The sequence below is a fragment of the Hemicordylus capensis genome, chromosome 1 (assembly GCF_027244095.1).
Source record: "Hemicordylus capensis ecotype Gifberg chromosome 1, rHemCap1.1.pri, whole genome shotgun sequence".
Taxonomy (NCBI): domain Eukaryota; kingdom Metazoa; phylum Chordata; class Lepidosauria; order Squamata; family Cordylidae; genus Hemicordylus; species Hemicordylus capensis.
This window is the reverse complement of record NC_069657.1, coordinates 263,682,607-263,704,750: the sequence shown is the minus strand read 5'-3', so window position 1 is coordinate 263,704,750 and position 22,144 is coordinate 263,682,607. Positions and strand designations below refer to the sequence as shown.

Below are 22,144 nucleotides of genomic sequence, written 5' to 3'. Positions count from 1 at the left end.
TCTTTGTAGGATTGTTTTTCCTTGGCCTTTCATTTGAACCCAAATGCTTTCATGCAGACATATCTAGATCATAATCATAGCTGTTTAATTCCATCAGCAAGATTCTAACATGTAATTTCCCCTGATATGGAATATTTGTGCATTAGTCCTAAGTCCGTATTCTGTCATGAGGAGACAGTTTGACCCATGACAAAAGCTGATGTGATGCCAACTTTCAAAAGTAATTTTGCCTTTATAGGGGGAAGGTCTTCAATGCTTGAGTGTTGGTCAATTCCATGCTCATTGTCAGACTATGACAGTCTCTACCAGACTTGGCTTAGAACACATTTGCTTTTGCTTTTTAAGGGCTGTTTGCACATTATGAGTGCTCTGTGGAGATGACTAAACAGCCAGCAAGTGACGGCTGCTCCTTGTAATGGCCTGAGAGGTAGAGCAGCAAACCCTATCATGCCCATCTCATGTAGAATCTTCTGCAGCATCACCACACCATCACTCAATGTTGCTGGTGACAAGATACTCATGATGAGCTGTTCCACATCTTAGGGCTAAGATGGAATTGCTGATGGAAATAAACCCTGCATGGAGCAGCTGCCATGTTGTAGCCATAATTGTGCACTGGAACAGAGGGATGGTCTGGGCTAATATTTGTAATGTACCTAGCTATAATAATCTTTGTAATGTACCCTGCTATAATGTCACCCTAACCCAGAGTGTTTTGCATCTTTGTTAAGTGTGATTATTAGGTGGGGGGTTTCATTATTATGGTGTGATACACAAGATAACCTCACTGATGGAAATTATTCATTCATTCATTCATTCATCTTCGTCATCATCTCCCTGAGCCATTTTGGAAGGGCGGTATACAAATCCAATCCAATCTAATCAATCAATCAATAATCTCCTCTGGTGTTATTTTCTGGCCATTCCATACTTGGCATGACCAAAGCCCCACTATGGCTACATTGTATGCTTTAATATCTTGTTCAGGGATTTATATCCCACCTTATCACAAACGCCTCAAGGTGGTAAACCAAATCAAAGTTAAAACAATAAATAGTAAACAATAGAAATATTGTGAGGGCCATTGGTAAAAACGTGGGCCATTGGTAAAAATGAAGTTAGAAGTAAAAACTGTGAGCAAATAGGAAACTTTAAAACAATCTTCTAGTGTAAAGGGAGCAAAGAGCCTTGTGGCACCTTAAAGGATAACTCTTTGTTGTTTTCACTCCAACAAGCTAACAAGGAACAGGTAGGTGGCTGGAGCCAATTATTAATGGTAAGATTAATTACCATTAATAATTAATTAATTACCATTAATTAAGAGAGCCAGCGTGGTGTAGTGGTTAGAGTGCTGGACTAGGACTGGGGAGACCTGAGTTCAAATCCCCATTCAGCCATGATACTAGCTGGGTGACTCTGGGCCAGTCACTTCTCTCTCAGCCTAACCTACTTCACAGGGTTGTTGTGATGAGAAACTTAAGTATGTAGTACACCGCTCTGGGCCCCTTGGAGGAAGAGCGGGATATAAATTTAAAATAATAATAATAATAATAATTAATATGCCATCAAGCCTCAAGCAGGTAGTGGTAAGATCACTATTTAAAAAGCCCTTCTTTGATTCCATCAACTTTGATAACTATCAGCCTGTTTCTAATCCTCTCCTTTGTGTGATGTCTGTGCAGCTGCAAAGGGTTTTGGATTATATGGATTATTTAGACCCTTTTCAAACTGGCTTTTGCCCTGGATTTGGGACTGAAGCTGCCTTGGTTGCCCCGGTGGATGACCTATGCCGGGAACTAGACAGGGGAAGTGCATCTCTGTTGGTTCTTCTGGACCTCTCGGTGGCATTCGATACTATCAAACATGGTATCCTTCTGGACCACCTCTTAGGTATAGAGATCGGGGATGGTGCATTGGAGTGGTCCCTATCCTTTCTTTTGGGAACGTTCCAGAAGGTGGTGCTGGGGGACTTCTGCCCAACTCCTTGGCCTCCGGCCTATGGGGTCCTGCAAGCAGGGGCGCACCTCGGTAATTTTGGTGCCCAAAACACCCCACCGTCATACCCCCACCCATGAAAGGCCCCCCAAAACCTACTCTTGGGGGCCTCCTGCCATGCCAAACCTCGATTTTTTTTTTTTAACTTCAGCCGTCACATGGCCAAAGGGCAGCTGCCAGTGGCGGGGGGGGGGGGAGCTGAGCAGTCTTCCTCCTCCCCTTTTGGCAGTGGTGGTGGCAGCTGGTGTGATGCTGGGCCTGTCCGTTTGGCCCAGCGTCTCTTGCTAATCACAAGGCACGCCTGCGCAGTTGAGAGAGATCGGCACAAGTCATGACGTCAGTAACCCTTTGAGGTAGGTTAGGCTGAGAGATAAGTGACTAGCCCAGAGTCATACAATGGTTGAATGAGGAATTGAACTTGGATCTCCCCAGTCATAGTCCAACAATCTAACCACTACACCAGCCTACCCTCAGAAGGCAGGAACATCAAGGATGGACAAGTTCATGTGGGAGAAGGTGGTCCTACAGATACCCCAGTCACAGGCCACCTATGGCTGTAAAGACCAAAACCAATGTCTTAGATGGAGCCAACAAGTGAATTGTAATAAAAAATAAAAAATAATTAAATAAATTACTACTCAGTGAAGCTCTTCTAATGTTGGCATAATATGCTCACAGTGATGTATGGCCAATATATAGTGGAATATAGAGGCTAACTGCTTGACATGAGCTTGCCATTTTGTATGCTAACTGCTTGACATAAGCGTTGCCATTTTGTATTGAGAAATTACTTATGCTGAAATAATTTTCACCCCTGTTAGTTAGGTTTCCTACAGTTAGCAGAATCCATATATAGCATGAGAACCGCAAGCACTGCAGGGGCATGATAGAGACCAGACCGGCTTACTGCTTGCACAAGCTCATTTATGACCTACTGTAATGCCAGACCCCTTTCCAGACGAAAGGGGAACTTACTTGAGTTATGACCTATGACATATAACTGTTTCTCTTTTTTCTGTAACTTTCTGTAACAGTTTTCCTAAGGATGCTTTGGTGTATAAAATGTGCTGCTTCTGTATTAGTCTTTGTCCTGCTTTGAGCGCGAGCCAAGCAGCACCTTTGCTACTTAAGGGCAAATAAAACTTTGATCTTAAGTCCTCTCATCTGGGCTGATTATTGGGCTCCATCCGCCCAGGAACAAACCTCCCCTATTGGGGTCAAGGGTACCCCGTTACATCAACAGCATTCAGCCCCAGTTAGGAATCTGATCCACCACATTTTGAACCAACTGTAGTTTGGCTGATATAAGAGCATAGATTCCTGTGGTAAGGTAATCTCTTTCCAAGAAGGGACACAGTTGGCACACTGACTGAAGCCAGTAAAAGACACTGCAAGCTACTAATACCACTTGAACATCCAGCTGAGAAGTTGGTTCAAGCAACACCCTCTGCTAAAAACCTAGTCCTTAAAGGGGAGTGTGGTCCCATCCAGAACAGGCTGAGATCCACTTCCCTGTGTCACTCATGGTTGACCAACCATTCACTTCTGTTTTATCTGGATTGTGCCTTAGTTTATTCACTCTTATCTAGCCTGATACTGACCTGTTACTGACACTTGCCCTGGGAAATATACCATAGCTGAATTAGATGGTTACTAGAGCTAGGTAACACTGGCTATTTATGTATTATATTTATATCCCACTTTTCCTCTAAAAAGCTCAGGGCCAAATACAGTCTTCTTTCTATCAAAATTTTATCTTCACAATGACTCTTGTAGTGGCAAAATATGGCATCACAGACATAGAAACAAAAGCCAGTACCTAAAATTCAAGCTGGTTTGCAAAAATATGGGAACAGCTCAGCAGGGAAATGCTTGACGATCAAGCAAGAGGTTGCCGGTTCGAATCCACACTGGTACACCTATATTGGGCAGCAGTGATATAAGAAGATGCTGAAAGGCATCATCTCATACTGTGTGGGAGATAGGGACATAAGAAGCTGCCATATACTGAGTCAGACCATTGGTCCATCTTGCTCAGTATTGTCTTCACAGACTGGCAGTGGCTTCTCCAAGGTTGCAGGCAGGAATCTCTCTGAGCCCTCTCTTGGAGAAGCCAGGGAGGGAATTTGAAACCTTCTGCTCTTCCCAGAGCAGCTCTATCCCCTGAGGGGAATATCTTACAGTGCTCACACGTCTAGTCTCCCATTCATATGCAACCAGGCTGGACCCTGCTTAGCTAAAGGGACAAGTCATGCTTCCTACCACAAGACCAGCTCTCCCTGACAATGGTAAACCCCTCCTCTATACTACCAAAGACAACCATGGGGCTCTCTGGTCACCATGAGTTGACACCGACTCGATGGCACACTTTTCTTTACTTTATGAGTGAAGGACAAACTCTCTTTCCAATGTAAAGCTTCACCTCATCCCAACTACAATTGCTAAAAGTATTGGTTAGCAATCTTGAACTTTATCAGTAGGTCTCAGTCCTTACATAAGGTCAAAAAGGTTGTAAGTAGTTTTTAATTTTTTTAAAAAATAAATAAATGGTAGCTTACACAGTCTATGATGGTAGCTGCATGTCTATACTATAAAGCTTCTTGAGCCTCACTGGCTGACTGATATGAAACTCCCAGACCAAACCATAAAAGACAGAAACATGCTGTTTTTGCAGTTAGGTTCCACACCTTGCCCAGACTGCCAAACTAAATAAATAAAAATCCCAAACACCAGAAAAAAACTTCCCTAGAAAATCTGGAAAAACTCTCTCTTTGGAAAACATGGGTAATGAGACCTCATAGAGGTAGCAAAAGGCTAGAGCCACAGAGAACTAAGATGTTAATATGCTTGGAAACTGCAAGTCCTCACTGAGACACTCACTGACTGACATGAAGCTTTCAGACCAAACCATGAAAGAAACATGTCATTTTTCCAAGTGGGTTCCAGACCTTGCCCAGACTATTTAAAAAATCCTACCCCAGAAAAAAAATCACGAATGTCCTGGTAAAAAAGGGAAAAATCATTGGCAAACATGGGGAATGAGACCTCATAGAGCTAGAAAAAAACTAGAGTCACAGCAAGATAAAACGTTAATATGCTTGTAAACGACAAGCCATCACTGACTCACTGCCTGCCTGCTATGAAACTCCCAGACCAAACCACAAAAGACAGAAATGTGCCATTTTTTTCAGGTAGGTTCCAGACCTTGGCCACACTATGACAAAAATTCAAAACCCATGGGTAATTCATTACTCACCTAGAAAATGCAGAAAAGCTCTCCCATTGGAAAGCATGGGTAATGATAAATCATAGACAGAGATTTATCATAGACAGAGATCATATGCTTGCAAACTGCAAACACTTTATCAGTAACCTAATATAACAAGAAAGATATTTCAAAGAGGAATTACTGAACTGTTGCTTAATGCGTCATTATGGCTGGTGCTGAATCTTTTATTTGATCTTTTTTCTTCAATTTTTTAATTGATGTAAGAAAAGAATACAGAAATACAGGGGGGGAAAGAGTACACGAGTACAGTAGATACCATCTCATATATGTTTTGTACATCAAACCGGGAAACACTCTGTCATATCAACATTGCCTCCTAACCACATGTATTCTAATTAGAACTTTCAACCACCAATCTTAAATGTTCAAAACATCCAACTGAATAATTAAATATCAAAATTAAACAGTATCAAAATTAAAAGAAATATGCTCAAGGATTCATTAGCAGAGAAAATCCAAATCTGAGATGAGGTATCTGACCCTGTGACAGATTATAATGTATAAAAGGTTCCCAAGTAAAGCCAAATTTATCTTCTGAATCTCTCTCTCTCTCTCTCTCTCTCTCTCTCTCTCTCTCTGAAGTAATCCTAGCCATTGAAGTGTTTAAGATGCCACTGCTCTAACATCGGTAACAAATGAGTTTTCCAATAAGAAGCATAAAGAATTCTAGCCGCATTTATCATATTCATTTATTTATTTATTTATTTAATCAAATTTGTACACCGCCCTAAACTTTCATCTCTGGGCAGTTAATATATAAGGACAACTCTGTATGTTTGATCTTTTCATGTAACAAGCTGAACACAAAAATTAAAAGGTTTACAAAAAATAGCCACCCTTTGAAGTAGGTTGCTGAGAGAATGGCCGACATTGACCGGATCACTGCAGTGAGCTTCATAGGTGAAGAGGAATTTGAACCTGGGCCTCCCCAACCTTAAACTAGCATTCTAACCACTATACCCTACTGGATCTCTCCTCCACACTGTAGCTTCCATCCCCTTACACTGAACAGTTAGCCAGTGAACAGAAAGTCTGTTTTTATTTCTATACTGCAGCATCACCAGTACCTTCCAGGCATAAACAGACCCCTGCTCCCAAGGAGTTGGCAGTCTAAGACAGTGGAGAAATGATGGAGGGGAGGGCAGGGCATAGGGAGACACAAGCATACTCGGGCAAAACCTCTCTTCTCTGTAGGTGTGTGTCTGACATAATCAGATTTCTGTGAGGAAAGGAATAATCGGATTTTGGAGCTGGAAGGGACCAAACCCCTGCTCAGTACAAGTCCGGAATCTGCTACAGGACTGTCCAGTCTTCTCCCTTTAAAAACCTGCCTGGAAGGAGGGCCCACCACTGCAGCAAGGCAGAACAGAAACTGTGCTGGTGAATTCGGTTTCCCCAGGGAGAATACACATACAGGGCAGCTGTTTAGAGAAAGGCACAGGTAAAGTGCTCCCTCTCTTGGGGTTTGTTCCTTTCCCCCAGAGCCTAACAGGCGCCTTAATCAGCGGGTATTATACAGTGAAAGACTGGTTGGCTATATAGCACCTCCTGAGTTGTTGTTGTTACATTTATATCCCGCTCTTGCTGTGAGCATCTGTTGGCTCCTCAGATAAAACCAGCAGTGGGGTGAGGAAAGGTAACACAACTTGATGGCTCGAAATGGGACTCCTTTGACAGAAACGGCTCTGCAGAGAGGCAGCGAGCGTGTCTGTATGTCTGTGTGCGCGCGGGCGGGTGCGTGCCCGTGAGAGAAGCTGGAAGAGCGCGAATGCCATTATATGTACCCAGGAGACCTGGAGTTTCCTACGCATTCGAGCCCTCATCTGAGAATGGAGGCGGCTTTCCATGCCAGTCCCAAGCCGCGTTCCTCAGTATTTAGACGCCCACCGTTGCGGGCATAGAGGGCTGCTGCTCTTGTGAGGAGCGAGTGAGATGGGCTTCTGTGTGGCTCTGGAACTTGCATGGAACTGCTGCTGGCGGTGGCTGGGCATGGGGAGGGGAGGGAGCAGCCACACTGGGAGGCAGGGCGAGGCAAAGGGAAACCTCCGCTAGGGCATTCCAGGTGCTGGCAGGAAGGCGTGCGGGCTGGGGGGGGGGGCGGGGGGGGCACAGCGGTTCAGGGCCGGGAGATGGTGGACTTTGAAAGCTAATGGGGAGAAAGGCGAGAGAGCGGGGCTCTGGGCGCTGGCGGGGTGTGGGGAACGTGGTCTCTCCTCTCCGGCTGCTCCTGGAGGAGAGTCTCTCTGGCTGTCCCCGGGACTCTCCGCCCCGCTCTCTTGGGGTCCACCTCTGACGCAAGCTCCTGCCTCCCCCCCGCCCGGCTCTAGCGTCTCTCCCCCCGCCACCCCCTCTCCGCCGACATCTCCCTTAAATAGCGGGGAGCTGCGGCCAGGAGGGAGCTGGGAGCCAAGCAGCCGCTTCGTCCTGCCGGCCATGGTGCCTTCCGTGGCGCTGCTCTGCCTTCTCGGAGCCGCTGCTCTGGCAGGTGAGTGAGGGTTAGGGGCGGTTCAGCACTCTGGACAGCGGCGCGGGCGTGGGAGAGCGCCGCCGGCAATCGGGGAAGAGGATGCCCGGGTGGTGGTAGACTGCAGCTGTCGCCTGCCCAACAGGAGCAAGAGGTTCCAGCCCTCGTGTGTCTGGATATGCAGGCAGCATGCAGCCAATGCCAGGCACCTCGCCATGACAGCGAATAGCCCACATCAGTCGGTCTCTGGATCCCTCTCATGAGGAGACTGCTCCATCCATCCCATCCATCCATCCATCCATCCATCCATCCACATTCTCACACTGTTTACAGATATCCAGAGAAGTAGTGTGTCTGAATGCATATATGATAGACTGAATGCAGATATCCAGAGAAGTAGTGTGTCTGAATGCATATATGATATGATAAATAAAATATTGCCTATGGCTCCCGTCCAGAGTAGCCCAGTGCCTAGAGAAAGCTTCAGCATGGACCCGCTGTTTTCTCTTTAATGGGCAAAGGCAACAACTCAGAGGGTACTGGGGATCAGCCCAATCCGTACTCTCCTTGCACCTGTAAGAAGTGCACTGGATTTCCAAGCGTGCTGCTGTGTGCAGCTATCATATGCCAGGGTCTCTTTGTGGTAGTGAGGAGAGAGCACCTCATAAAAATGGGGAAAGGTATAATATATTCTCTCTCTCTCTCTCTCTGATAGTATATAACAAAATGATTTGTCTTGATACAATTCCATCAGCCTCCTATGCAATACTGGGGAGTGTACTATGTCTGTGGTCTTCTCAGGGGCTTCAAAAATATGCAATTCTTATTGTGTGGAAGGGCTGTCAGTTGTCATTATTTCTATAGAGAACACTCTTGTGGCTGAAAACCCATGAAAACATACCTCTGCTTTTCTGGGAGGAAGCAGCATGAACTGACACAGGGCTAAGAAAGATATTTAGCATTTATATGATGTTTCTGGATGTTCAAAGGGCTAAACATATATTATAATAATCCATAATGTAATCAGGTCTTGCCTATATTAATATCCAGATGTGAGGCTGAGTTAAGGGGAAGGACCACAATGCTGTTATTTCCAAGCGCCCTCACTCAGACTTTTGACAGTAACTGAGTGAGGGCACTTGGAAATAACAGCATTGTGGTCCTTCCCCTTAACTCAGCCTCACATCTGGATATTAATATAGGCAAGACCTGATTACATTATGGATTACTATAATGTATGTTTAGCCCTTTGAACATCCAGAAACATCATATAAATGCTAAGTATCCTTCTTTCTTGATATCTTCTCTATGCATAGTTGCTGCTGTTATTCCAGGGGCTTGTCAGGTTGATGAGTAGACTTGGAGGGTGGGTGCTGGTGGGAGCACTCCTTCCCCTCCCACCCATGTCCAACAGCTTGTCATCCCCAGCTCCTTTCTCCCCCTCTCCTGGGAACCATTTGCTGTGGCGATGAAAGAGGCATTGCCTAGAGCCTCCCTGTCACAGTGTGCCTGCCATCTGGGACCCTCTAACCCAGTGCCTTTTTGTATTGCCAGAGAAGTCCATGAACACAACTTCACTGCTAACATAAGTGAGGGATGCTGGAAGAGGCTTCCCACCCACTTAGTCAGTGGTAACAGCTGCAGTAGCAGCATTGCTTTTAGGGGCTCTGTAAGCAATGTAAGAGGCAGTGCCTTTCAGAAAGCCAGGTAAGGAGTGATGGGGAGATGTGGTGGCTCCGTGCATTCATCAAAGCAACATCATCTTTCAGAGTCACAGCCTGCCATAAGCCAATTATGCTAGGCTTGGCGCACAGGATAACTGATGGAGAATAGTGACAGTTCTCCACTTTTGTTTAAGTATGACATAATGAATGCTAGAGCTTGATGAAAGCTGTGAATGGGCTATTTGTCTGTCGATCACTCACATTTTCCCATGTATTTTATAGTTCTTATCCCATCTGTACACACAGTGAATTAGATTCGGCTTAACTTGGCCAATGCCACCCAGTGAAATTTATGAATGAAGACTGACACCTGCGTCTCCCATGTTCATGTTCACTGTGCACTTTTACATGAAGACAACCCACAACGTTAGACCATCTGAAGGAAGTTATGCATCTTTGTCCTGCTCTATTGCTTGCCAGTTGCATTCTAATAAGGACAGATTAGCAAAATGTATCCGGTCCATGGGCTTGCACACAATTAACAGACCCTGTGTTGGCTGGAGATCTGTTCCAGAGATCCACCAGATTTGAGATGTAGCAATTCATGGTTTTGTAATGAACTAAATTTGGAATGTAAAATATATATAGCAACTTTTGAAATACCACATGGAGCTCACCCGGTGTCTCTGGATGACAGAATCTTAATGCGAGAATTGTGTATGTTTTCATAACTTCAGCCAGTAAGTTTTTAAAGCTCTTTGTCTGAAGACAACCCTTTATAATCTACAAAGGTTACAGTAGGGTTATTCACATGACCCATGAGCTGGGCTTGAGGAGGAATGGGGGTGGGGGAGGCAGCTGCCTGCCTGCCTGCCTGCCTGCCTGCCTTCCCCCCACATGATTGAAGCCTTTCCCAGGCTCCGAAGTGCCATGCGCCCACACAACCAGCACACGAGCACTCCAGGAGCTGCAAAGATGTGGGAGGGGGGAAAGCAGGCCGGGTCCTTCTGCATTCTACAATGTACACACGAGGAGCGTAGTGCATTGGGGGATTTCCTTCTGCTCAGCTCTATGGAAGTTTGGGCAGCTGGCAGCCTGAGCTTCCAAATTCCTGGGTGGTAAAGGGGAGTGGTGAGGTTCTCTTCTAACACTTTTAGCCCAGGTTTAAAACCCGGGCTACCCAGCTGAGGACTGCCATGATCAGGGCTGATCCCGGCGCTTCTCAAGACTTGCTCTACCTGGGTAAGGTTGCGCTAGCTTGGTTAGAGCTGGTCATGAGAATGACCTCAGTGTCTTTACCAATATCACTGACAAATGTCTGCATCACTAGGAATTGTTTTGGCCAATAGGGATCTGCTGTATGCAACCACAAATTGTAACCTGTATTATAATGGGTAAGTACTGCCTTTGCATACCATGCCTATTATGTTGTATGCAATACTATAGCCCCCTTATTCCAAAGGATGCCCCTACATTTAAATGAAATATACCTTTAATATCATATGGTCACAGTGCCAAATATATTCAACATTGTTTATTTAATTGAATCAATGCATGTTCCCTTCATTCAAATGGCACTAAAAGATAGGAATGTGTCACCAGTGTTTTGAAATCATGGCTTTATTATCTCAAGAGTGCCATCTTCGCTATTATTGGTAGTTAGTTCAGAGCTTCTGAGAATAGCTGGAATGTGCATGACTAATCTTTGAAGGTAGAGCTAAGGTAGGGTTTTGTTTCCTGAAACACAGAAAGCTGCCTTATACTGGGTCAGACCACCATCTATCTAACCCAGTATTGTCTATTCTGTTATCTCTTTTGTTGTCTCCCATGCAGAGGTCTTTTCATAATCTTAGATCCCTTTTTACAGGATAGGCCACTGCCAATGATTGAACCTGGGACCTTCTGCATGACAGGGATGTGCTCTGATACTAAGCACAGGCCCCTCCCTCTGTTTTCTCTTCCTCCTCTTCCTCCTCCTCCTCCTGGCTCCTACTTGGGACCACAGTCCCAAACTGGGTCAGCCCAATGGCTCATCTTACCCTTGTATCTTTTCTTTAGCAATAGCTAAGTGCAGCTGTTGCAGAGGATAAGAACTGACACATGTATGGAGTTTATCCACTCACCTGGCTTCTAGCCATAGAGTAACAGCTGGAGAATGAGATTATATCCCCGGCATACAGGCCTAGGGCTCTTGGTGGGACTGTTTTTTCCTATGTTTGTCTAAACTTTGAACTAGCAGTAATATCATAGTGGACTCTAGATAAAATACCATCTGATAAGGTGACATAAATATGCAAAATTTTGACACTGAAATTGTGCTGCTTTATTATTTATTTATTTTACATATTGGTATACCACACAAAACCTATGTCTCTGGGTGGTTTACAACAAGATAAAAACAACATTAAAACATTAGTTAAAAACAAAAACAAGAAATTTAAAACACAACAATTTAAATATTTTAAAACAATATTCTAAAACAACATTAAAAACAATCAAAACAGTATCAGTTAAAAGCCTGGGTGAACAGATGCATCTTTAAAGACTTTTTAAAAATTGTCAGAGATGGGGAGGCTCTTATTTCACTAGGGAGCTCATTCCAAAGCCTCGGGGCAGCCGTGGAGAAGGCCTGTCCCTGAATAGCCACCAGACGAGCTGGTGGCAAATGCAGATGGACCTCTCCTGATGATCTCAATGGGCGGTGGGGTTCATAATGAAGAAGACGTTCTCTTAAATACCCAGGGCCCAAGGTGTTTAGGGTGTTATAGGTTATAACTAACACCTTGTATTTTGCCCGGAAACATATCGGCAGCCAGTGTAACTCCTTCAATACAGGAGTAATATGGTCTCTCCTAGATGACCCAGAGACCAGCTTGGCTGCTGCATTCTGAACCAACTGTAGTTTCCGGACTATATACAAGGGCAGCCCCACATAGAGCGCATTACAGTAATCCAGTCTGGAGGTTACCAGCAGATGTACCACTGTTTTGAGGTTCTCTATCTCAAGAAACGGACGCAGCTGGCGTATCAGCCGGAGTTGATAGAAGGCACTTCTGGCCACTGCCTCAACCTGGGACACCAGGGAGAGACTTGGATCCAGAAGCACCCCCAGACTGTGTACCTGTTCCTTCTGGGGAAGTGTGACCCCATCCAGAACAGGCAGATCAAAATCATCTCCCGAGTTTCGACCCTGCACAATGAGTACCTCCGTCTTATCTGGATTCAGTCTCAGTTTGTTATCCCTCATCCAGCCCATTACCAACTCCAGGCAGGCATTTAAGGAGGTTATGCCCTCTCCCGATGTTGCTGAAATTGAGAAATAGATTTGGGTGTCGTCAGCATACTGATAACACTCTGCACCAAATTTTTATTTATATATTTATTTTTGCATTTTTATACTGCCTTTCGTTAAAAGATAGCCCCAAGGCAGTTTACAAAAGTTAAAAACATACAATAAAAACACAATAAAAACATCATGCTAAAAGTATAAAAACATATAAAAACAGGCATAAAACAATACAACAGATAAAAACACCCAGAAGCAGCAAATCTCCTGACAATCCCTCCCAGCAGTTTCATGTAGATGTTAAACAACATCAGAGACAATACGGAGCCCTGAGGGACACCATACAAAAGTTCAGATTTTGAAGAACAACAGTCTCCAAGGGACACCATCTGGGACCTGCCTGAGAGGTAGGAGCAGAACCACTGCAGAGCAGTGCCTCTCCCAACCCCCTCAGATACTCCAGAAGGATACTATGGTCGATAGTATCGAAAGCCGCCAAGAGGTCCAAAAGGACCAACAGAGTCACACTTCCTCTGTCAATTCCCAGTTGGAGATCATCCATCAGGCCGACCAAGGCAGTCTCCACCCCATAGCCAGCCCGGAAGCCAGTTTGAAATCGGTCTAGATAATCAGTTTCCTCCAAGACTGTCTGGAGCTAGGAGGCCACCACCCTCTCAGTTACCTTGCCCAACCATGGAAGGTTGGAGACAGGCCTGTAGTTACTTAGCTCTGAGGGATCCAAGGTAGGCTTCTTCAGAAGTGGTCTAATAATTGCCTCCTTAAGACTAGGAGGCATCCTACCTTCCCTCAGAGATGCATTTATAATCTCCACCACGCCTTCTAAAACAATCGCCCTGTCACATAGTATAAGCCATGTTGGGCAAGGTTCAAGAGAACAGGTGGTAGCCACACCATTCCAATCAGCTGGTCCACATCTTCAGGAGTCACAAACTGGAACTGATCCAACCTAACCACACAAGAGGAGTCACTGGACACCTCCACATCAGACATTGAAGTAATTGTGGAGACGGAGTCTAAGTCAGCCCAAATACAATAGATTTCCCCCTCAAAGAATTCTTTAAACACATCACAGCGGGTAATCGATGGTTCCAGATTCTGATTCAAGGGAGGAGGGGCACATACTAGCCCTCTCACAACCCTGGACAACTCTGCTGGACGTGAACTTGCGGATGCAACATGGGCAGAAAAGAATCGCTTCTTTGCCGCACGTATCACCTGAGCATAGGTCTTCAAATGAGCTCTATGTCGCAATCTGTCGGATTCAAGCCGAGTCTTTCTCCACTTGTGCTCCAATCATCTACCTCGCTGCTTCAGCCCCCGTAGTTCTTCTGTATATCAAGGGGCCAGTTTTGAAGCAGGTCAGAGAGGACACTTAGGAGCAATCATGTGTACTGCCCCGGTGAGTTTGCTGTTCTAATTCTCCACCAGGGCATCAACAGGATCACCATCACAGCCAACACTAAATCCCTCCAAGGCTTCTTGAAATCCTATTGGATCCAATAAACTTCTCGGGCAGACCATCCTAATAGGTCCCTCGCCCCTGTGAAGGTGGGAAGTGATTGTGAGTCCAACCATAACCAGATGGTGGTCTGTCCATGACAATGGGAAATCACAGGATTCCCCACCCGCGGAACACCACCCTGATCAGAGTGAAAGACCGAATCAAGCGTGTGACCAGCAATGTGTCGTCGGCCCTGAGACCACTTGGGATAGGCCCATAGTCATCATGGTTGCTATGAACTCCTGAGCCGCCCCAGACAAATCGGTCCCACAGTGAACATTGAAGTCCCTCAGCACCACAAGCCTGGGGGACTCCAACACCAAGTCCGAGACCAAATCCGTCAGCTCAGTTAGGGACTCCATTGAGCAGCAGGGCGATCAGTACACCAACAAAAGTCCCAGTCTATCCCTGGTCCCCAGACTTAAGTACACACATTCGATATGGTCCGACACTCTAACAGGGATCCTGGTAAGGGAAAGGTTATTCTTATAGACCACAGCCACTCCACTTCCCCGCCCATGGTCCCTCACCTGCTCCTCAACAGAGTACCCTGGAGGGAGAAGCTGGGACCACACTGGGCCCCTAGCCTCCCCCAGCCAGGTTTCTGTAATACATACCAGGTTGGCACCTTCATCTAGAATCAAATCATGGATCGTTTCTGATTTGTTCTGGACCGACTTGGCATTACAGAGGAGCAAGGTGAGGTTCCAAGGATGGTTGGCACTGCTCCCCAAGGTCAAAGAGCTGGCAGGACAGCTGGAAGGGGAAACAGCTATTAGATTTCCAAGTCCCCTTCCCCTGTAATGGCCCGCTGACCTGCCAATGTTACTTCTTCTGTTCCCCACCACCACTGGAATGGCCGCCCAATAGTAAGTGGAGTCTCTTCATCGCCAGTCTCTTCATCTCCAGGTAAGCCCAGACACATCCTAGGACTATCTCACCCAGAACAAATTAAAAGCCCCACTATTAAATGGGTAATTCTCACTATTAAATGGGCTTTACTAGTTCTCTCCACCCAAGATAACAGTATTTTGACTTTTCTCATATTGTGTGCTTTCTTGTGCTGTTTAATTCAGGTGTTCAGCAATTCATCAGAAAGTCATTACCTATACACTAAACTGGTGGATGAGTATTCACAAACAAGTTGGTTAATAAAGGTAGTCTATGTTGTTTTATTTAAGCTTCTTATTTTTTTATATTTATATCTCACCTTTCCTCCTAGGAGTTCAAGGTAGTGTACATGGGTTCCCAAGCGGCTTCCTATACAGACACTGACCAGACACAGACCAGACACAGACCTGCTTAGCTACAGTAAAGTTCTTGTATCAGTCCTTCATAACAGAAGAACCAAAGTTCTAAGAATCCAGAATGTTGAGGTCACTGTAGGAGAGTTAGAACCCTGAAAAAGCAACCATTATTCTGGATTCTTTTATGGTGACTGACCTCTCCCTAAGCTAAACCAAGACTTACTCCTATTCTGCTGCACATAACCTAGATACTGTATCGATAATGAGAAAATTCAACATTTTGTTCTCCAAATATTTATGCAAAGCAATATAGAGTACAAACATAGGGTTGTTTTGCATTAACTCACTTGATTTGCTTATTTCCCCACCCAGTAATTTGTGTGGGTGGGTGGGTGGGAAGGTCTTTAGAAGTTTGGGTTTCAAGTCAAGAATTTATTTATTTATTTATTTATTCTGATTTTACATTTTCTATCCCACTCTTCCTCCAAGGAACCCAGAGCAGTGTACTACATACTTAAGTTTCTCCTCACAACAACCCTGTGAAGTAGGTTAGGATGAGAGAAAAGTGACTGGCCCAGAGTCACCCAGCAAGTATCATGGCTGAATGGGGATTTGAACTCAGGTCTCCCCTGTCCTAGTCCAACACTCTAACCACTACACCATGCTGGCTCATAATGGAGGAGGAGGAAGTGAATAAAGGGCAGAGAGTATATGGATTGTGGGAACATGACTGAAAGCTATATGGAATGGACAAGAAGCTACTGTAGAAGGTACAGAAGCTTGTTTCTTTCCTTTTGCCTCCAGAAGACATTTGCAAAATGTCATCTCAGTCCATATCTGTATATACATCCATGCAGGAAACCTCTGTATTCAACTTTCCAATGCAATAGATCTCTCCAAGTAATTTTGCATAGCTAAACAAAATAACTTATATTTAACGATCTGTTAATATCACTAATTATCTGTAAGTCAAAGTTCTCATGGTCTAAAATTGCAATCTGAATGCCATAACCTGGGGTACCTTGCAGGGGTGCAGCCCTCTTCACACACATGGGGTTGAGACAATATGTGATTCTCAGCAGCACCTCTTTCTATGGCTAGCTCCTTAGTTCTACACACTGAGCAATTTTTGTTAGAAACCATTAAATGGGTTATGCACCAAGTATGCATGTCAAGGGTACAAATCCCCCCCCCCTTTTAAAGTGCTTTTTTGCTGTGAGCATATAAAGCTGTCATTAGGCCTTTGGTCCATCTAGCCCAGCACTGTGTTATCTAGCTGGGAAGTGACTAGCCTAGGGAGCAAGAGGTTGCTGGTTTGAATCCCCACTGGTATGTTTCCCAGACGATGGGAAATCCAAATAAAACCACATGGCTAGTCAGTTTTGACTCCTGGTACCCACAGAGCCCTGTGGTTTTCTTTTGGTAGAATATAGGAGGGGATTACCATTGCCTCCTCCCACAGAGTATGAGATGATGCCTTTCAGCATTTTCCTATATCGCTGCTGCCCAATATAGTACCAGTGGGGATTTGAACCGACAGCCTTCTGCTTGTTAGTCAAGCATTTCCCCGCTGTGCTACGTAAGGTTAATATCTTAGGCAAGGGTATTTTCTAGCGCTACTGCCTGTCATCCTTTTCACTGAAGATGCCAGGGACTGAACTTCAGCCTGCAAAGCAGATTATCATTAAGGTCTAGGCATGCAAAGCACATATAAAATTCATAACCTCTCCTGTGTTGATAACCTTGCTGGTAGGACAAGCATTCTGTCCAGCTTCAGCACCTGTGTGTGCTCCTGATTTTTGATCATGTGTGAGTAAAACTTAGATAGGAGGAGGGGGTCACCTTAATTGGCGCAGTGGGGAAATGCTTGACTAACAAGCAGAAAGTTGCTGGTTTGAATCCCTGCTGGTACTATATCGGGCAGCAGCGATATAGGAAGATGCTGAAAGGCATCATCTCATGCTGCGTGGGAGGAGGCAATGGTAAACCCATCCTGTATTCTACCAAAGAAAACCACAGGGCTCTGTGGGCGCCAGGAGTCGAAATCGACTTGACGGCACACTTCACTTTATTTTAGGAGAAGGAGGAAGTGATCATGTGGGAGCCTGTAAGAAGATGTTCTCAAACAGAGGGCTTCAAAGGGCAGCTGATTGGTTGTCACAGAAACAATGTACGGAATGTTCGGAACCATCTTTTTAAAAAATGAATGACTGGTGGTGACAGTTGGGATGGGAAGAAGGGAATGTTGGCTAGAGAGGGATAGGCAGGGAAAGAAGGAGGAGCTCAATGTGAGAGCTCCTGTATGACACTGGGCAAGGGAGCAAGGGAGTTAGTTGTTCAGGGTTTTGTAGGAAATCTTGGCGATTTATTGATCAGACACTGTAGGAGACCAGTGGTGGACTGGGGCAGTACTCTGGGTTTGGAAAGTCTGGGTTTCAGCACCATGTTTCACAAATAATATTATATACAACTGTCCTAGACCATTTAGCAAACCTAAGGATTATATGTGACAAGAAGGTAAGCACGCTCAGCATTATGCTTCACAACCAAACAAAGCAGCAACATTGCAATGAAGTTTATATGCCCTGCTTAGCAGAGATCATTTTAAACCAATAATAAACTTGTTCTTAGGTGTTTTACAATTCATACTTGGTTTCTTCATATGTACTGGACATTTATCCCTATCCTGCACTCACAAGGCTACATCACTAAGAGGATATATTCACTAAGAAGGGTAACAAACCGTATCATATGGTGGCAGCATAAGATAAAGTCCCCCCCCCCAAAGGTGTGTGTGTGTGTGTGTGTGTGTGTGTGTGTGTGTGTGTGCGCGCGCACGTGCGTGCACCCTACTACCTACTGTGAACGTGGTGGAAAATAAAATAGAAACAAAACGCATCCTTGATTTTGGGCTGGACTTGGGAGGAGACCTGACAGAGCCTCACACTGGGTAGGATGGCTTTTCCTCCTACCTCATTAAGCAGTTGGGTACAGGTGCTGGGTAGGATGGCACTGTCCAATTGAACTTCCCGTTTCAGAGGCAATGTGCCTTCTAAATATAAGCTGCTAGTAGGGAAATGAAGGGGAAGGAGTCTTTCTTTCAGGGCATGTGGACTTCCTTGAAGGATTCAGTTGGCCAGTGCTGGGCATAGGATGCTGGACTAAGTGGATCTTTGCTTTAATCCTGCAGGACTCTTTACTATGTTTTTATACCTTATATTCCTTTTCATTTCATTTCAGTCTTATTGTTGGATTTGCCATGTTCTTTGCTCTGGCACAAATACTAACTGTAGCAGTATGCAGTGATTCCAAATCTGCAAACGCACAGTTAAAGAGTGGTATATGTAGACTGTCAGTGAGTGGGTGGAGGAACATTTTAAGTCATGGACACATTGGCCTGGTTCATTGAGAAATACCATAAGACTCTCAGCTAATTCATTTCCCCCCAGCAATTGAATCATCTGCTTTTTAACAGATTAATTCATTGCATTCAATCACATCTGCATATTGCATAACCCCGTTGTTGAGACACTGAAGGAAGAAACTGACATCTTAATAAAAGCTGCTATTCATTGCTGGAAGGAAAGGCCATCTTTAATATACTCTTTTCATTCCCTATGATTTCACAAACATAGCCTCACAATTGAATAGCCCTACTTAGAAAAAAACAAGTTGTATAGTAAGAATTTTTCTGCCCCTCACATTATTGCACAAATGTGATGGACAGGCTCCACCTAGCCTACAGTATGAATCTGTACCCTCGTTCTTACCTTCTGAGAAAGGAACTAACAGTTTCCCATGACTTTGCTCACAACTGTATATGTTTATGTTCATTAGAAACCCTACTCCTGGCGATCTCTTTTGACAGATGGGACCGGGCCAGTCTAAAAGCAATGGATACCCAAATTTATAAGCCCTGTATATACCTCTGAAGATCTGCTTGCTCCCTCCAACAACTGCCTTGAAGTGCCTTGTGCCTGGAGCTGCCTCCCAGAATGTCTCTATGATACCTCCTTTCTTCTCTTTTTCTTATCCCCCCCCCACTTTGTGAAGCATTTAGCACAACCGGGGAAGGAATCTGTCCTCTCATTGTCTGTAAGGTGCCAGGTATATAGATGATATATATAGTAAATAAAAACAACAACATCTCCCTTTGGCAATCTCGGGTCACCTGCTCAGTTTTGGGCTTTATAGGAAGGCTCCTTGTGACTTCAGGGTGCTAGAAGCCCAGCAGAGAGGGAAAGGGAGAGTCCATCTACTTCCCACCCAGTGCTGCCTGGAGTGAGAGACCAGGTGGGTGCTGGTGTTCCTTCTGCTGTTGCCTGCCTGCTTCTGCTTCCCCTGTAGGGCTGCAGTCTCAGGTTAACATCTGTGGGAAGTGTGGGTAGGATTGGGACCAGCCCCTGAGTGACTCAGCTGTTCCTTGGGTCACCTGCTCAGTTTTGGGCTTTATAGGAAGGCTCCTTGTGGTGGCGGGGTCACCACCGAAGGGGTGACACCAAAAGGGGTTGTCCCTTGGGGGAGCCGCTTTGGGGAAGAACGAGGGTGAGGGCTAGAGGGCTTCTGTTTAATCAGTTTTAAACTGTTTTGGACTTGGGTTGACGTTGTTGTAATGTGTTTGGGTTTGTCTGGAGATTAGGGGACAGTGGTCACCTTAGTTGATTATGGGGCAGCTATCCTGGTGGTGGTGGGGAATAGAAGAAGTAATGTTGGCAGGTCGGCAAGCCATTCCAGGGGGAGGGTAGTCAGAAATTTAATAGCTGTCTCCCCTTCTAGCTGTCCTGCCAGCCCTTTGACCTTGGGGAGCACTGCCAACAACCCACATAGCCTTACCCTGCTCCTCTGTAATGCCAGGTTGGTCCAAAATAAATCTGAACTTATCCATGATTTGATCATTGATGAAGGGGCTGACCTGGTATGTATTACTGAGACTTGGTTGGGAGAGGCTAGTGGTCCAGTTTGGTCCCAGCTTCTCCCTCCAGGATATTATGTAGAGGAGCAGGTGAGGGGATGTGGGTGGGGATGTGGAGTACCTATGATCTATAAGGATAACATCTCCCTTACCAGGGTCCCTGTTAGGGTATCAGACCATATTGAATGTGTGTACTTGAGTTTGGGGACCAGGGATCGATTGGGACTTCTGTTAATGTACTGATCGCCCCGCTTCCCAGCAGAATCCCTTACTGAGCTCACGGACTTGCTTGCGGAACTCACATTGGAGTCTCCCAGACTCTTGGTGCTGGGGGACTTCAATGTTCATTTTGGGACCAATCTGGCCAGGGTAGCTCAGGGGTTCATAGCAGCCATGACAACTATGAGCCTATCCCAAGGGGTCTCTGGACCAACACATATTGCAGGTCACATGCTTGATTTGGTCTTTAACTCTGATCAGGGTGGTGTTCTGTGGGTGGACACTCCTGTGATTTCCCCATTGTCATAGACGGACCACCATTTGGTTAAGGTTGGACTTACAACCACTTCCCACCTCTGCAGGGGTGAGGGGCCTATTAGAATGGTCTGCCCGAAGAGGTTATTGGATCTGGTAAGATTCCATGAAGCCTTGGAGGGATTTGATGCTGGCTTTGCCGGTGATCCTGTTGATGCCCTGGTTGAGAATTGGAACAACTTGCTCACCAGGGCAGTAGACACGATTGCTCCCAAGTGTCCCCTCCAACCCACTTCAAATTTGGCCCCTTGATATACAGAAGACCTACGGGGGCTGAAGCAGCAAGGTAGGCGACTGGAGCGCAAGTGGAGGAAGACCCAACTTGAATTTGACAGATTGCAACATAGAGCACATCTAAAGATCTATGCTCAGGCAATACATGTGGCAAAGAGGCAGTTCTTTTCTGTCAGTATTATCTCTGTGAGTTCACATCCAGCGGAGTTGTTCAGGGTTGTGGGGGGACTTGTATTTGCTCCCCCTCCCTTGAACCAGAATTTGGAGTCATAGGTACCCGCTGTGATGTGTTTAAAGAGTTTTTCACAAATAAAATATCTCCGATTCGGGCCGACCTAGATGGAGACTCCACAATTAATTTGATGTCTGAACTGGAGGTACCTAACAACTCCTCTTATGTGATTCAACTGGATCGGTTTCAGTTTGTGACTCCTGAGGATGTGAACAAGCTGCTTGGAGTGGTGAGACCTACCACTTGTTCTCTTGACCCTTGTCCAACATGGCTTGTTCTATCTAGCAGGGAGGCTGTTGTAGACAGCCTGGTGGAAATCATAAATGCTTCTCTGAGGGAGGGCAGGATGCCTCCTTGTCTTAAGGAGGCAATCACTAGACCTCTTCTAAAGACGCCTGCATTAGATTCCTCAGAGTTGAGCAATTATAGGCCTGTTTCCAACCTCCCATGGCTGGGCAAGGTAATTGAGAAGGTGGTGGCCTCAACTTCTTCAGGAGCTGGCATATCCTCCCTAAATGCCTGCCTGGAAGCAGTAATGGGCTGGATGAGGGAGAATAAACTGAAGCTGAATCCAGATAAGATGGAGGTACTTATTGTGCGGGGTCAGAACTCTAGAGACTATTTTGATCTACCTGTTCTAGATGTGATCACACTTACCCAAAAGGAACAGGTTTGCAGTCTGGGAGTACTTCTGGATTCACACCTCTCCCTGGTTTCTCAGGTTGAGGCGGTGGCCAGGGGTGCTTTCTATCAGCTCCGGCTGAT

The 22,144-nt window shown here is 45.4% G+C and overlaps 1 protein-coding gene across 2 annotated transcripts in view; it reads left to right on the top strand.

Moving 5' to 3' along the window:
- The window catches only part of CHGB (chromogranin B), a 50,445-nt gene that overhangs the window by 8,408 nt on the left and 19,893 nt on the right, over positions 1–22,144 (top strand). Inside the window, exon 1 of one of the 2 annotated variants that reach the window (XM_053284812.1) lies at positions 7,379–7,769. The exons of the other annotated variant lie outside the window; for it this stretch is intronic. Within the exon in view, the coding sequence (XP_053140787.1) occupies positions 7,718–7,769 (52 nt within the window). The 5' untranslated portion in view covers positions 7,379–7,717. Of the gene's footprint in view, positions 1–7,378; positions 7,770–22,144 lie in introns of those variants that run through there. 2 annotated transcript variants of the gene reach the window in all.